The sequence below is a fragment of the Bemisia tabaci genome, chromosome 9 (assembly GCF_918797505.1).
Source record: "Bemisia tabaci chromosome 9, PGI_BMITA_v3".
Classification (NCBI taxonomy): Eukaryota; Metazoa; Arthropoda; class Insecta; order Hemiptera; family Aleyrodidae; genus Bemisia; species Bemisia tabaci.
In genome coordinates, this window is record NC_092801.1 from 20,525,988 (window position 1) to 20,540,523 (window position 14,536).

General features: G+C 39.7%; 1 protein-coding gene across 4 annotated transcripts in view; it reads right to left on the bottom strand.

The window, feature by feature from the left end:
* The window catches only part of LOC109039076 (5-hydroxytryptamine receptor), a 657,585-nt gene that overhangs the window by 12,088 nt on the left and 630,961 nt on the right, over window positions 1-14,536 (bottom strand). For 2 of the 4 annotated variants that reach the window (XM_072304243.1, XM_072304244.1), the window contains 3 exons: window positions 11,609-11,794; window positions 7,578-7,789; window positions 1,785-2,196 (listed from right to left, as the gene is read on the bottom strand). In XM_072304243.1, the coding sequence (XP_072160344.1) occupies window positions 1,785-2,196; window positions 7,578-7,789; window positions 11,609-11,794 (810 nt within the window). The remainder of the gene's footprint in view (window positions 1-1,784; window positions 2,197-7,577; window positions 7,790-11,608; window positions 11,795-14,536) is intronic. The other 2 variants (XM_072304246.1, XM_072304245.1) reach the window with 2 other exon arrangements.

Sequence of the window (14,536 nt, forward strand, 5' to 3'; positions counted from 1 at the left end):
TAGGACCCAAAAATGGCGGACGCCATAAATTAATGTAATGCAAAATGACTCAAAATGTAGTTCTCTTTGCTTATCGTCACGAGAAATTTACTCAAATGCACTATTGCGACATCTTTACATATTTTTAAGGCTAATCGTGTGCAATTTTTGAGAAAAATTATCTTAGATGTAGTAAGGTTAGCAGCAAGTGCGGTTGGTGATAACCGTCAAAAGTTGGCAATGACCCCCCTCCCATCCACAAAAACCAAAACAAAGCACCGCCATTTTTGGGTCCTAAGCCTCTCCATGGGGCCCAGTGGCCATACTCTCTCAATATAGGTAATCTATCCACATACTGTCCGTTTCGGGCTCAGAAGCCGTAAGTTCCGGGTGCTACGCCCGGGACCTCTAGCTTTTGAGCCCGGAGTGAATGGTATGTCTATATAGCCCCCGTGAATACGGCTTCCATTGCCGAGTAATCTATGAGAACAGGTTTTTTGTCTTAGATTTTTTAAATCACTGAAAGTAAAAGCTTAAACCTGTCGCCAAGAGACCTAGACAACAGACCCTCCACTGGTATCTTGGCAATGGTGGCAGCTTTCACTTTCGGGACTTCAGCATTCAACTTTTGACTTACCTACATGGTTGATGTTTAACAACGTGTCGGCAGTTTCGTTTTGCAAAGAAGCAAAAATGGCCGAAGTTTGGGAAACTTGTTTGGCTCATGACGTCAACGAAGCTCATCACCCACCAAGTAGGTAGGTCAGCAGCCGAAATTAGTGTGATGACAATTTCTCCTTTATAATTAATTGTCCATAGGAATTGTTGAATCCCCGAAAGTAAAAGCTTCCACCTGTCGCCAAGAGACTAGTGGGGGTAGAGACCCCCACAAGACAAGACAAGACAAGAGACAAGAGTGTCTCTGCCTTGGCTACCCATTTTTTTCTTTTAAAAATAAATAAATATTCACCTGTTGCAGATGAGGAAAATTTCAAACAATTGGCTTCTTGCTGTGAAGAAAATTTGCACGCAAGTCCGCACAACCGTTTTCGCGTAAAAAATTAAATTAAAGGCAATGGGTCATTAAACCATGAACAAATATTGACTTGCAAATATAGTTTTCTGAAGGAAAATGACGCATAGAACACGATGCGCACATTAAAAACGCGAACAAGTAACTCAATAACCAAGAAATGCGCAGTTCAAATCGCTCAACTTATACGCAAATTTAAAACGCCCCGGTTTCGCGCCGCACCGAATGATGTCATCCGGCACCAATCAGAAGCGGGCACGGGTTTCCACGACGTCAGTCAAATGTCTATCTACTCTTCGTACATGAGAACAATACTAAAGTCGAAATAATATATTTTGAATTCAAAACTCGAATCTCATTCATATATTAGCTGTAATAAACAAGCAACAATTCCACATTGAATTACGTTTTATTTTAACAAACATCAGAGGAAAATGAGAGGAGACTGCGTTATGACTACCGCAGTGCATCAACGCCATCAGTTTCCCGCCATTCGGATGCGTTTGAAATGTCTTGCAGTTTTTAGATTTTTCAAAAGCGATTTCTCCGCGATTTCGGCTCCGTAAAAATGCGGAAAAATCACCACGTTATCTACTCACATAGAACTTTCAGAATATTCAATAAAATAAACAAGGTTTAGTGACCCATTGTTCAATTAAAGGCAATAGCTGATGTGCACTGGTTCCTTTCTGCTTAACGCGGTCTATTTGTAGCCTTGGATACCCATTTATTATTGTTTTTTGTATTATTTTTTAAAAAACAAAGAATTTACCTGCTGCAGATGGGGAGGAGTATGGCCATGATGAAGAAGGGCAACCAGCAGATAACGAAGGCCCCGGTGATGATGGCGAGGGTCTTGGCGGCCTTGCGCTCCCGCTTGGAGTCGGCCGACTCCTTCTTCCGCTTGGGCGGCGGCGGCGGGGGCGGCTTGAGCGGGGGCGGGAGCGGCGACGGCGGGACGAGCGTCGGGAGGGAGGGCCCGTTGACCGTCGGCGGGGCGTCCTCCTCGAGGCCGTTCCCGAAGGAGCCCTTCTCCGGGCTCGAGTTGGCCGAGGAGACGTTCGTCATGGCCGTCGTCGTCGTCGTCGTCAGCTCCGAGATGGTCGGCAGCGGCTGCCCGATCACCCCGATCACCGCCGCCGCGATCCCCCCGTTGCCGCCCGTCGCGCCCGCGGCGCACAGACCTAAACAAAAACAGGATACAATCAGAAATACACACAAATAACTCCGACGATTGGATGTGTTTCTACCTAACAGAACTGTGTGTGGCTGGGAAATATGGGGGTGCTCGTTAGGTCGCATTGCGTGAAACTCAGTGGGGTCGGCGATCGGCATGAATCGCATATTAGCGGCTACAAGACTGCATGAATACTTCACACATTGCGTCCAACACAGTGCGGTCGGCAAGAAACGTATGCTCGCGGCTACAAGACCACTGAGTTTGATGGCGGGCGGTAAGAATCAATGGGAATGGGTCAGTTGTGCTAGTCAAAGAATCGTGTTTTGATGCTTGATTCTTGTAGTTAAGCTAAAAATAACCAGATCCGTCCAAATCGCAACTTTCTACGTTCAATATTTACATACATTCCAGTCGCTTTACAGCGCGCTCGGGCGCTCTGCGACACCTAATCGCCATCCTTGCCTATTGATCCAGAGGTCATCTGGTAGATGGCATCTTGTGATTTCATCTTGAATGCCACCAATCCACGATTTTGCTGGGCGTCCCCTACGTCTTCTCCCAGGATATGACGGATACGTTCAATATTTACCGAGATATATCCCTTTGAAAAGTCGGTTTTTTTATGTCATCCACTGCGGTAATGACACCCTTGATTTTTTCCACCTTGCTTTCATCAGTCAAGAAAATTTTGATTAAAATTTCAAATTTTGATGTTCATTTCGTCACGAATTCAATGAGTCAGTTGCACTGGTCACAGAATCGTGTTTTAATGCTTGATTCTTGTACATAAGCTAAAAATAACGAGATCTGTCCAAACTACAACTTTCTACGTTCAGCATTAACCGAGATATATCCCTTTGAAAAGTCAGGTTTTTCATGTCATCCACTGCGATTGTGACACCCTTGGTTTCTTCCACCTTGCTTTCAACTGGATTTCACGTTGAATAACCAGTGCTAATATGCGTCACACCGACTGATGAAAGCAAGGTTGAGGAAACCGAGGGTGTACCCAACGCGGCGGATGGCGTCAAAAACCCGACTTTTCAAAGGGCGATATCTCGGCTAATATTGAACGTAGAAAGTTGTTGTTTGGACAAATCTTGTTATTTTTAGCTTATCTACAAGAATCAAGCATCAAAACACGATTCTGTGACCAGCAAAACTGACCTAATGTAAAGCTTCAGTGTTTTGCCGTGATACCGAAGAGAGCACTAAGTGCAAAAATGAGAGCACTGATGACGAGGACTAGAGATGAAAAGGAAAAGACCTCGCGGCGGTCGGCATGAGTCGTATACTAGCGCCTACAAGATTGCATGGATACATCACGCATTGCATCAAACACAGTGCGGTTGGCGAGAAACGCATGCTAGCGGCTACAAGACCACTGCGTTTGATGTTGGAGTCTTAAGATCGGCAGAGACATTTTTCGTGTTGGGAGGTTGGTAGTCGTTTTGGGCTTGGGAGTTACATATTTAGACATGTCCGTACTCTCTCTACGCTGCCGTGATAGCGAAGAGAGCAGTAAGTGCAAAACTGAAGTTTTGAGAAAACGGACTCGGAGGCTTCTGACCGGAAAATTCTATTGAAGGTAGCCTCAGCTCTTTGTCAAATTGTCACTAATCGACCGAAAGACTCCTGCTGAAATCGTTTTGATTATTAAAAATCAACCGATTTAATTTCAATTACATAAAAAGGGTATTTTCTTATTTCTTGCTAGGCTATTGTTAGACAAGACAGCCGTAAGTGCTATCTTCAGCAGGCTATGATGGTTGCGTTTTGGACACACAGCAAACACATTTTCAGGTTGGAAATTGGCTGAAGAGGGCGGCACCCTACTTGAAAGCACTGTATTTAATGGCTCTCTGTGGAATTATATTGTCTTTTATATTGTCAATCGCTGCTGCACGAAAAAAAAAAAACATTGCTAAAATGGCAAAAAGTGGTTTGCGATTTCTGCAATTCGCTTTTTTCGCTAAAATGCCCACCCTCGTAGCGAGAATGACAAAACAATTTGCAAAAGTAGTAATTTTATTGTGAAAAATAGCAAACTATAACTTTGCGAAAATACCATTACTAGTTCATGCTGGTATTGCTAAAACTTTTGCTACATTTGCAAAATGTTTGCCGAATTAGCGTATGGGTTTGCCCTTTTTTACTAATTATTTTGCGAAACATAATAGTGCCTGTTTTTTCGTTTCAATTCTTAACACTTGTTTATTTTTCAATATCCTAAAGAATCGCCCGTTTACTTAATACAATTCTACCTTGGAAAACTGTCGAAGGAAAACCGAGGGCTATTTCAATTTTAATCTTCCGTTGCGTTGCTAAGGCGCAGTGATACAACTATTCGTACTCTCCGTAATGCGGGAGGTATCACGCCGCATTTGAAGGCGTTTTCCAAACAGCCAAGTTTCGATGTGGGGATTGTCGTTTCGCATGAAGTTTGTAGCACAAAATCAATGGTGTGACTGATCTTGCGAGCTAATACGACTCGTCGTTTGTAAATCAGGTATTTAACTTATTTCTTGCCTGAAACTACGTCATTTTTCGTGCACTAACGGCTTTCTCATATGCCTCGTTTTGACACAATGGGACTATTTCTATCAAACGGAACTATGTGCATTACGATTTGAGCCCTGTTATGCACATATTCTTATGGGTCTCAGGGCTCATGCCTTAATGCACATAGTTCTGTTTGGTAGAAATACGTCTAATTAAACTGAATTTGGTGGTTTAACTATTTCAGTAATTTCATCGAAAAAAGATGAAACAAATTCTGAAGGAAACTCGATTTCGAAAATTTGACACTTACTGCTCTCTTCGCAAATTACGGCAGTGTTGTGAACGGCGACGACGTGAATGATCGATTATCGATATTCCTTCATTTGAAGGTATGGTAAAGAATCGATTATTAGGGTGTTCATTGCGGGCACCCTGTTTATCAATCCTTTTCCACCGGTTTAAATGACAGATCAGTCGATATATCGCAAAGCACGCCACGCCACTGACTCTTTCTCCGCATTAACTCATGAGCCCTGTCCACAACGCTCTTGTCCCTTGCCCACGGCTCATGAGTCCCGCATATAGTTGGCACACAGTTTCGTTTCGTGAATTTAAAATCTCGCTTTTCCAATTCTTCTGAAGGGAGTACGCACACTTTTACATTATTTCTTATCCAGCTCACCACGAGCATCACCCACTTTTTCCCACCCACTCATAGTTCCGTTTGGAAGCAATACGTCACAATATAAGAGGGAAAAACATGAAAAACCTTAGACTCCCATTTGCATGTGATAACACAAGAAAGGAGTGTCAGATTTAGCAAATAGTGGTTTTGATTCTTCGATAAATTTCATTTTTTTAATTGTATCATCTGGATGAGATAGGAGTTGAGACGGTTCCAAACTTCTTGTAAAAGAAAAGGTCAAAAAGTCGGACAATGTACCGTACGTAATACTTGAACGTCCCCTTACAAAGATGTAGCGTTCAGCCACAAATGTCAACATTTTCGAGTGAAACATTTTTGAAGAAACTGAAATGAACTTTGAGAGTGTTCTGTTAAATGATAAATCCGTTGTGTGAAGAAAAGGGACGTTATTTCTTTTTAGTACACTTTTCCGACTGTTTTGTTAGAAAGATCCAATAAATTGTAGAAGCGAGTCGTTTTGAAAAAAACGAAGTCATGTAAAATTTTGCAATTTTCTTGGTAAACTTCACGATGACGAAACGTGACCACTGATTTTTTCTTCACAAAATGGATGCATAATTTAACAAAAAATGTTTCTCAATGAAGACTAAAATAGAACAGAGAAAAAGTATTTACTTTTCTTTACTCGAGCCGGCTGCTTGTTACAGTTATCATGTTATATACATTCTTCTGTGTAAAGGCTACTTATTCAGAGTAATGGATTTTTGACGATACTATGACTGAAGTTACAATTCTGAGAAATCATAAGACTTGAAATTTGAAGATTAAAGTTTTTTCATGTATCTTCATTAATTAGCACCGCTTATTAGTCCAAAAAATATCAATAATCACCAATGACGCCTGGATACACGCTCAAATTTCCGTCAATTTCCGATCACAATGATGACAAAAATGGCGGTCAAAGTTTTGCAGGCCGCGAAAAATTGATGGTAGAATATGCGCACCAGTCACCATTTGATCGGAATTGATGGAAATTTGAGCGTGTATTTAGGCCTTAAAAACATAACGTACACACCAAGTACAACTAACATGACAACACATCAAACACACCAAACACATTAAAAGGCAAATTTCCGCGAGTGGATTCAGTTAAGTTTTTGACTTACTGCCAACTCTCATCACAACAAAACGAACCTCCCCCCCCCCCCCCCGGCGACGTTGCACTTACAACACTTAATTTTCATGCTGGCATCAATGGTGACCACATCTAAAATTCTCGAGGTGGGTTGAAAAAAAGATGGATGCAGACGTTGGCCATTTATCAACTGAGTTTAGTTCTTGACCTCACTAGCTGAACGTTTTTCTCTTTTGGGTTGCAACCCTGCCGATTTGCTCGAAAAATTTGACCCACTGAAATTTGCCAAAACACACAAAAACGGAACACATTAGACAGTATAAACACATCAAACACGCCAAACACACACCGTTAAAATACTTTTGGCTCTGAGTGACTTTGAAATTTTCTATGGTGTACCTTATTCTGAGTTAACATAACTTTGGGATCGGGATGATTTGCCCTGAATACTGGTAACTTCACTCGCTTACTTTTAACTTGAAATATGACACTTGGTGTCATAAAACAACAAAATTCCGGGTCAAACTGTTCGGTTTGCTTGAGGAACAAGTTGCATGTACCACCCACGAAACTTTTTAGAAAAATCTAGAAAGATCTAGAGAAAATCTAGAGAGATCTAGAGAAAATCTAGAGAGATCTAGAGAAAATCTAGAGAATCGAATTTTTGAAATCTCCGACGCATAAATTTTTCCTTGTTTTTGAGATATTTGTGATGAGAAATGAACTCCGTGTTATTTTCCATAGGGGCTTCAGAGAGTGGGCACTAGGTGGATCAGTCAATCAGAGACGACTCGTAAAAGTAAGGAGGTGCCACACCGCCCACAATTCCAATTGCTCCTCTTGATTCCTCTTTGGACTTAATCTGAAATCCAAAAGACTCATGGAAACGTACGATACTGAATCTGAGTGAATTTCTTTACAGTACTTCAAACACACCAAACACACTAAACACATCACACAACAAACACACATCGAGCACACCGAACACACTAAACACAACAATACATCAAACACACTAGGCACAACAAACATTTGAAACACATCAACACGCATCCCGTTTCTACTCTACGTGAAGGTAACAAATACATGCTCAATTGCCTACGGGAAATTTGAAGGCGCTTCAGTATCTCACCAGCTACAACGCCTCCCGAAGGAGGATACTTGACAGTACCGTGGGATGAGATCTTGGCTACGGCGGACGCCTGCACTCTCCGTCGAATTCTTTTCCTGGCAGCTTGGAATATCCTCCAGTACAGCACCAATATTACGAATAGAGGTAGATAGAAAGATGATGCTGTCGCAAATATTTGATACCTGAAACAACCAAGTTTTATATTTTGAAAAAATTCTGCTTTTCAAAACTCAACTTTTTAAAACAAAACTTAAAGCAGAATTTGCATGGAAAAAAATTGTGCCTCAATCCGATAATTTTCAATGAGCTGAGATCGTTGTATTTTTTATACATTTTTTTTTTAATACGCGATAATTGAGGGGATTGGAGGACAAGGCACATAAGTGCAGTTTTTGCTACTTCAAGAAATACATGTTTGAAGTTTCGAGATCATAAGGATCTTTATGGCAGAAAGAAAGTTAAAACTGACTTTTTGATGCGTACAAATTAGAAGTTGGGGGCGAATGTTTCACAGGATATGCATCAAGACTAGTTTTACTTTGAATCATGAATATTTCAATTTTTTCAAAAACTGCACTTATATGTGCGTTCTCCTCCACGCTCCATAATTGTGGAAAAAGTGGAAAAAAATGTACGTGACGTCAAGCCGTGTATTATGACTTCATCAATCATCAAACAGCACAACTTCCCTTAAACGCATTTATTTTATTAGGTATGGTTACTTTGAAGTACCTCCTCCAATAAATTGCGTTCATCATTGTGTATCAAATCAGATTAGGCTGATTGTTATTTTCTTCGAAATAAGACTCCTTCCTCTGGGAGACTTTTTAAGATTTATTTTCATCATTAATTTTTTTATCTACAACATTGCGTTTAAAATGCAGAGATACTTCATCTGTTTAGAATACAAGGAAAAAGAAAATTATTTCTAATTCCTGAAATTTTAATATTTTGCAAATTTGAGGAAGAATTAACTTACTGAAGTTGTTGTTGCTTTTTTTTACGATCTTAAGATTATTCAATCCCCCAACTTAAATTCTTTCATTTGTTATAATTCTTGCTTTATTTGTATGAATAAAAATGAGAGGCAAGAAGAACGTGTCCGCATCTTCGAGACATCGTTAGCTCCACAATTAAAAAGAGGAAATGAAATCGATCATCACCCAGACGCTTGACGACTGGGCTTCCAAAAATTAACCGTATTATTTTAAAAAGAGAAAATCAAATCGATCATCACCCAGACATGATTCAAGCGTGGACCCCATTAAATCCTGATCGCAATTTTCGCTGGAGAAATCAGACTTATTTTCAACTGCTATGCCATCTAGTGGTATGATCCGGAATCAGGTATTATCACTTGGGTTCTGAATCTGATAAGAGTCGCGTCAAGTGAGCATTCAAGCTAGAAGGTGCGACGCGACTTTTTGGGCGTTAGCGTGACTCGCGTCGCGAAGATGGGCGTGATCGATTATTGAATGATCGTCATCGATAAGTAACATTGCCGAGATAGGAAGTAATCGATAATATTCACTCGATAACGATTCGATAATCGATCCGCAGCTGATTCTACCATACCTGATCCAATAAGTGCTATAGCAGGTGCGATGCGCGCTAGATGTAAACATAATTGAATTGCATTTTGCAAAAAGGAACCAGGGGCATTAAAATATTGCTAAGATTGTGCAGCTTCTTTTGTATTGAGAGGAATACCTGATTATCCCTAAACATTTTCTATTCAACTCGCTAAAAACTGTAAATTTAGGACAAAAATTACCATGTAAATTTCATATTTTTCCGGATATAAATCGTTAAATTGCAATGGGTGAAAGTTGCACAATCTTAGTAACATTGCAATGCTCCTGGTTCTTTTTTTGCAAAATGCAATCCAATTTTTCTTCCATTGTAATCAAATATGAACGAGGGGCTTGGAGGACATGGCGCATAAAAGCAGTTTTTCCAATGTCGAGAAAACGCGTTGGATGTTTCGGAATTACATGGGTCTTCATGGCGGAGAAAAAGTTCGAACTGACTTTTTGATGCTTCAAATTTGGAATTTGGGAGCAAATTTCGCACAGATTATGCATTAAGACTAATTTTATTTTAAATTATTAATATCTCAATTTGTTCAAAAACTGCATTTATGCGCCTTGTCCTCCAAGCCCCTCAAATAATCTATACTAACTAAAATCAATCGTTCGATTTGGAAGGCTCGTGCTACCATTTCGCAAGGTTGCCTTCAAAATACAATGGCGGTTTAATGATTGGGGTCGTCTGAGTAGTGCGTAAGGCGGGGGAGGGGTCTGTGGTATCTTTACGAGATAATAAAAAGGAGTGTGGAGTAGTCTGCCGTGTTAAGGAAAAACGTCGTGTGGCCTTTAGGCGTTGCCAAATTTCCCCTGGCAAATCACTAATTTTCAGGAAAATTTTTTAATCTTTGTCTACCAATCTCGCAGATAATTTTGTTTGTAATTTGATCTAAAACGTCTGAAAAAATCAAGGAAAAAAGTTCATAATTTTCCTAAAAAATGAACATTTTATTGAAGGAAATTTGACAACACTCGAATGTTCACAAGGCGTTTTTGCTTAGCACGGCAGTACGGCAGTAGGCCAAACCAGTATTTAGTAAGTCTTCCCCTTTGAAATAAATTAATAGGTTTTGGTAAAAATAACGTTCTAGCAATTTTTCAGGTTTTCTCCCATATTTTCTGCAGAATCCGGGGGAATCGGGACGGGGAGGAGGAGGAGGTGTCAGATACGTCTTACTTAATTCGAAAGGGGGGCTGAAAAGTTATCTTGCGAGTGGTTTTGCGTGATGCTTGAACTGCCGTGTTAAGGAAGAACGCCGTATGAACCTTCAGGCGTTGCCAAATTTCCTTTGATAAAACACGAATTTTCTAGTTAACTTATGAATATTTTTCTTCTGCTTTTTCAGATAATTTTGTTTGCTATTTCAGCTAAAGTTCCTGAAAATGTCAAGGAAAAATATTCATAACATTCCTTGAAAATAGAAATTTTATAGAGGGAAATTTGGCAACTCTCACATGTTCATGCGGCGTTTTTCTTTAGCACGGCGGTAAACGTATCCTTGGGTTTTTTTCATTTTTCTTTGATTTTATTTTCATTTTTTTCACCCTAATAATTTAAATATAAGTGTAGGCCTTTTCGGACCAGGAATTAACCTCTTTAAAATGCCACAGTTGGATTATACTTAAGTTAAGAAATCCCAAATTGCGCCTTCCACCAAACTAACTCATTCGAATGGAGATTCAAAGACTGCGACTCTAACGACGCTGTTGTCGGCGTATTGCATATCCTGTTGATTGAAGGCGATTTTCGTTTGGTTTGCTATCGGTGTTGAGTTCTCAGTACCCTAATGGACCACTAGACAAGGTACAAATTTAAGCATTCTGATACAAGTTTCTTAACCAAAATTTCACGTAGAACACGATTAGAGCAATACAAATTACTGAAACCAACTACTAACGGAGATATTAACATTTTTCTTTCACATTGGTTACGAGAGATTTGAACTCCCCGCTCACAAGAAACTCAAAGCTCTACGTTAGTCAAATCTTGCACTACAACGGTTTCAGCAAGCTTCTCAATCGAGCAATGTTCATTTCCCACCATGTGTTTTTCAAACTATAAGTAATTTGCTATAGCTGAGCTAAAGCGTCAAGATTGAGGTTGCCAGATTTTTTTATCGTAGAGACGTTCATGATAATATTTAGCGCGCGATGTGAATCACGTAGAGCATTGATTTTTCATGAGGGATTGGTTTGAATTCACGCATCAAGAATCATTAAATATCGCCGTAAAAAGTTAATTTCGGTAATTTTTGTTGTGCGCATCGTGTTTTACGTAAAATTTTAGTTGCGAAACATGTATCAGAATGCTGAAATTCGTACCTTGTGTAGTGGTCCATTCAACCCAAATAGATTGCGATTTGCTGTCGATTGCTCATTTCTTTGGACGTATGTATTTGAAAGGATTTGACTCACCCAATGTCTTGACTAACGAGGCAGGTCCTTTGCTGGAGGACCCTGGTTTCCCACTCGGGGTCTTTCCAGCCGAGGAGGGGCGCTATGCACACCAAGAACGAGACGGTCCATATCACTAGGATCATTATACCGATCCGTTTTCCCGTCCTCTGGTGGATGTAGTCGATGTTCGTCACAGCCCAGTACCTGCAACAAAATCCACATCACATTATTTTACAAAAGTCTGATTTAGCACGCTGTTTCCGCTAGGGACTTGGTCCTATCCTCAGGGCACTGCTCCTCTCTGTCTCCGTCGAGAAGGGAGTACCCGGTACCCCTAACTTAAAACACAATCCGTCTAGTAATTAAACAGATACTATAATTTGAGTTATTCACAGTTAGGCAATTTGCACTTTTTGTCATCCCCTATTTTTTGCCTTGTTTAACGTAATTCATATCTGTAAATATCCTCTATAATTTGTATACCTCCTCCACTACTTCTGTATCTTACTCAATATTTTTACCATCTTTATGACTCCATATCTTATCAATTTTAGTTTACTTTTACTTCATAATTCTCTAATTTATAGTTTCCTATATAGTGCTTGTAAAAATTATTTTATTAAAACAAAAGGTAAAAAGATCTGCTTTAATGTCTAATCATCACATTGTAAATACTTTAATATGTATTTTACTGAATGAATAAATAAATAAATAAATAAATAGATAAATAAAAATTATTTTACCGAGATACACATTTTTACGAAGCAGCCCTAGATCGTTCTGTTTTGGCTTTAATAAAAATTTATTATTGTAATATTCCTGTATTCTGAATTGTTGATTTCTGTTCCTGTTTGTTCGTTTAATTTCTTAACACTTGTTTATTTTTCAGTCACCTAAAGAATCACCCGTTTGCTTACTACAATTCTACCCGGGGAAAATGTCGAAGGCAAACCGGCAAGCCCCGTGAAGGCTATTTCAATATCAATCTTCCGTTGCATTGCTAAGGCGCAGTGATACAACTATTCGTACTCTCCGGAATGCGGGAGGTATCACGCCACATTTGAAGGCGTTTTCCAAACAGCCAAGTTTCGACGTGGGAATTCTCGTGTCGCATGAAGTTTGTAGCACAAAATCAATGGTGTGACTGATCTTGCGAGCTAATACGACCCGTCGCTTGCAAATCACGTATTTAACTTATTTCTTGCCTGAAACTACGTCATCTTTCGTGCACTTACGGTTTTCTCATAAGTCCCGTTCTGACACAATTGGACGTATTACTATCAAACGGAACTATGTGCATTGTGGACTGAGCCCTGTAATGCATATATTATTAGGGGTCTTAGGGCTCATGTCTTAATGCACTTAGTTCCGTTTGATAAAAATACGTCCAGTTATGATTCGCGACTTTTATGTGGTTTCTTATGTAGTTTATGGGCAATTTCTGTGTGGCTAAAAATTAAAGTTTTACAAGGTTTGTATTGAAACACTCATCTAAGCTTGGGTTCTTGCTTCTGCGAGAGTCGGATGTTTTCATGTGGATGGTAGTGACGCGAATTGAATTGCAAATTTATGTGATTGAATCGCAATTTACTGCTTATAATTTACAATCACCTCTCCGACTCCCCTCATTTTCATATACATGCACTGAAAAATAATTCTCGGCGTTTTTACTACGGTCCGTTGGTACCTTTACCATCTCACTTTTTTTTACCAATTATTGATAATTTTACCAAGACAGACTGGTAAGCTTACCTAAAAACCGGTATTTTTACTGTTTTTTTTCAGGTAAGAATACCACTTTTATTGGTAATCAATTCCCGGTAACTTTGCCATTTTATCTCGGTAATTCTACCACAGTCGATAAAAAATATTGGCGTTTTTACCAAGGTCCAGTAAAACTACCGAGAAAGTGCAATAATTTTACCGAGATTCCTCGGTAAAATTACCAATTCCATAAATGGTAATTTTACCAAGAAAAAACTAGGATCAAATGGAACCCTGAATTCTTGGTAATTTTACCCTTTTCTTAGTAAATACACCGAGATTTTTTTTTCAGTGCATGATAGTTATATCATAATGTAGTTAAACCGCGACATCCGACTGCAAATCATACGAAGTATGACTGATACATCGAAGTGCTATCGGATAAAAGATCGTCAGTGCCGTTGGACTCCCATGGCACTTGCCCTTTTTTTCAAACGAGCTGTCCGACACAAAATTTGCCTGTAGCTCCCCGCAAAAACAACCGAGTCCAGCTTCCGCGAGACAGCTTGTTCCGCAAACTTTGAAAGACCGGACTAAAAATTCATATGGCAGCTGGCAAAACCCAATCGAAAGTTGCGCGGCTTGGGAAGTTTTCAAATTTCCAGAGCGGGCTCGAAACTTCCAAAGCCGCTCAAAAGTTGGCGAATCGAAGTGTCTGAAATAGGATATGTCGCAGGGTTGCCAACTCGTAGTGGCGTGGCGTGCTTTGCGATACATCCATCGATTAGCCATTTACGCCCATTATTAATGTATACCCATTATTAATATAATACACCTCCAAAAATTACCATATCATAATGCATTTCGTAAAATATAGAATCCAGCTTCATGAGCAAAAAATTTAGGAATTGAAGCTCTGGGTGCAGAAAGGGCATTTCTTGCAGTGGCGTGGCGTGCTTTACGCGATACATCGATCGATTAGCCATTTACACCCATTATTAAAGTATAACCATTATTAATGTAAAACACCTCCAAAAATTACCAAATCATAATGCGTTTCGTAAAATATAGAATCCAGCTTCATGAGCAAAAAATCGATGAGTTTAGGAATTGAAGCTCTGGGTGCAGAAAGGGCATTTCTTGCATTGGCGTGGCGTGCTTTGCGATATATTGAATATTCTGCCATTTGAAGCTATGGAAAATGATCGATAAACAGGATGTTCGCGACGAACACCATAATAA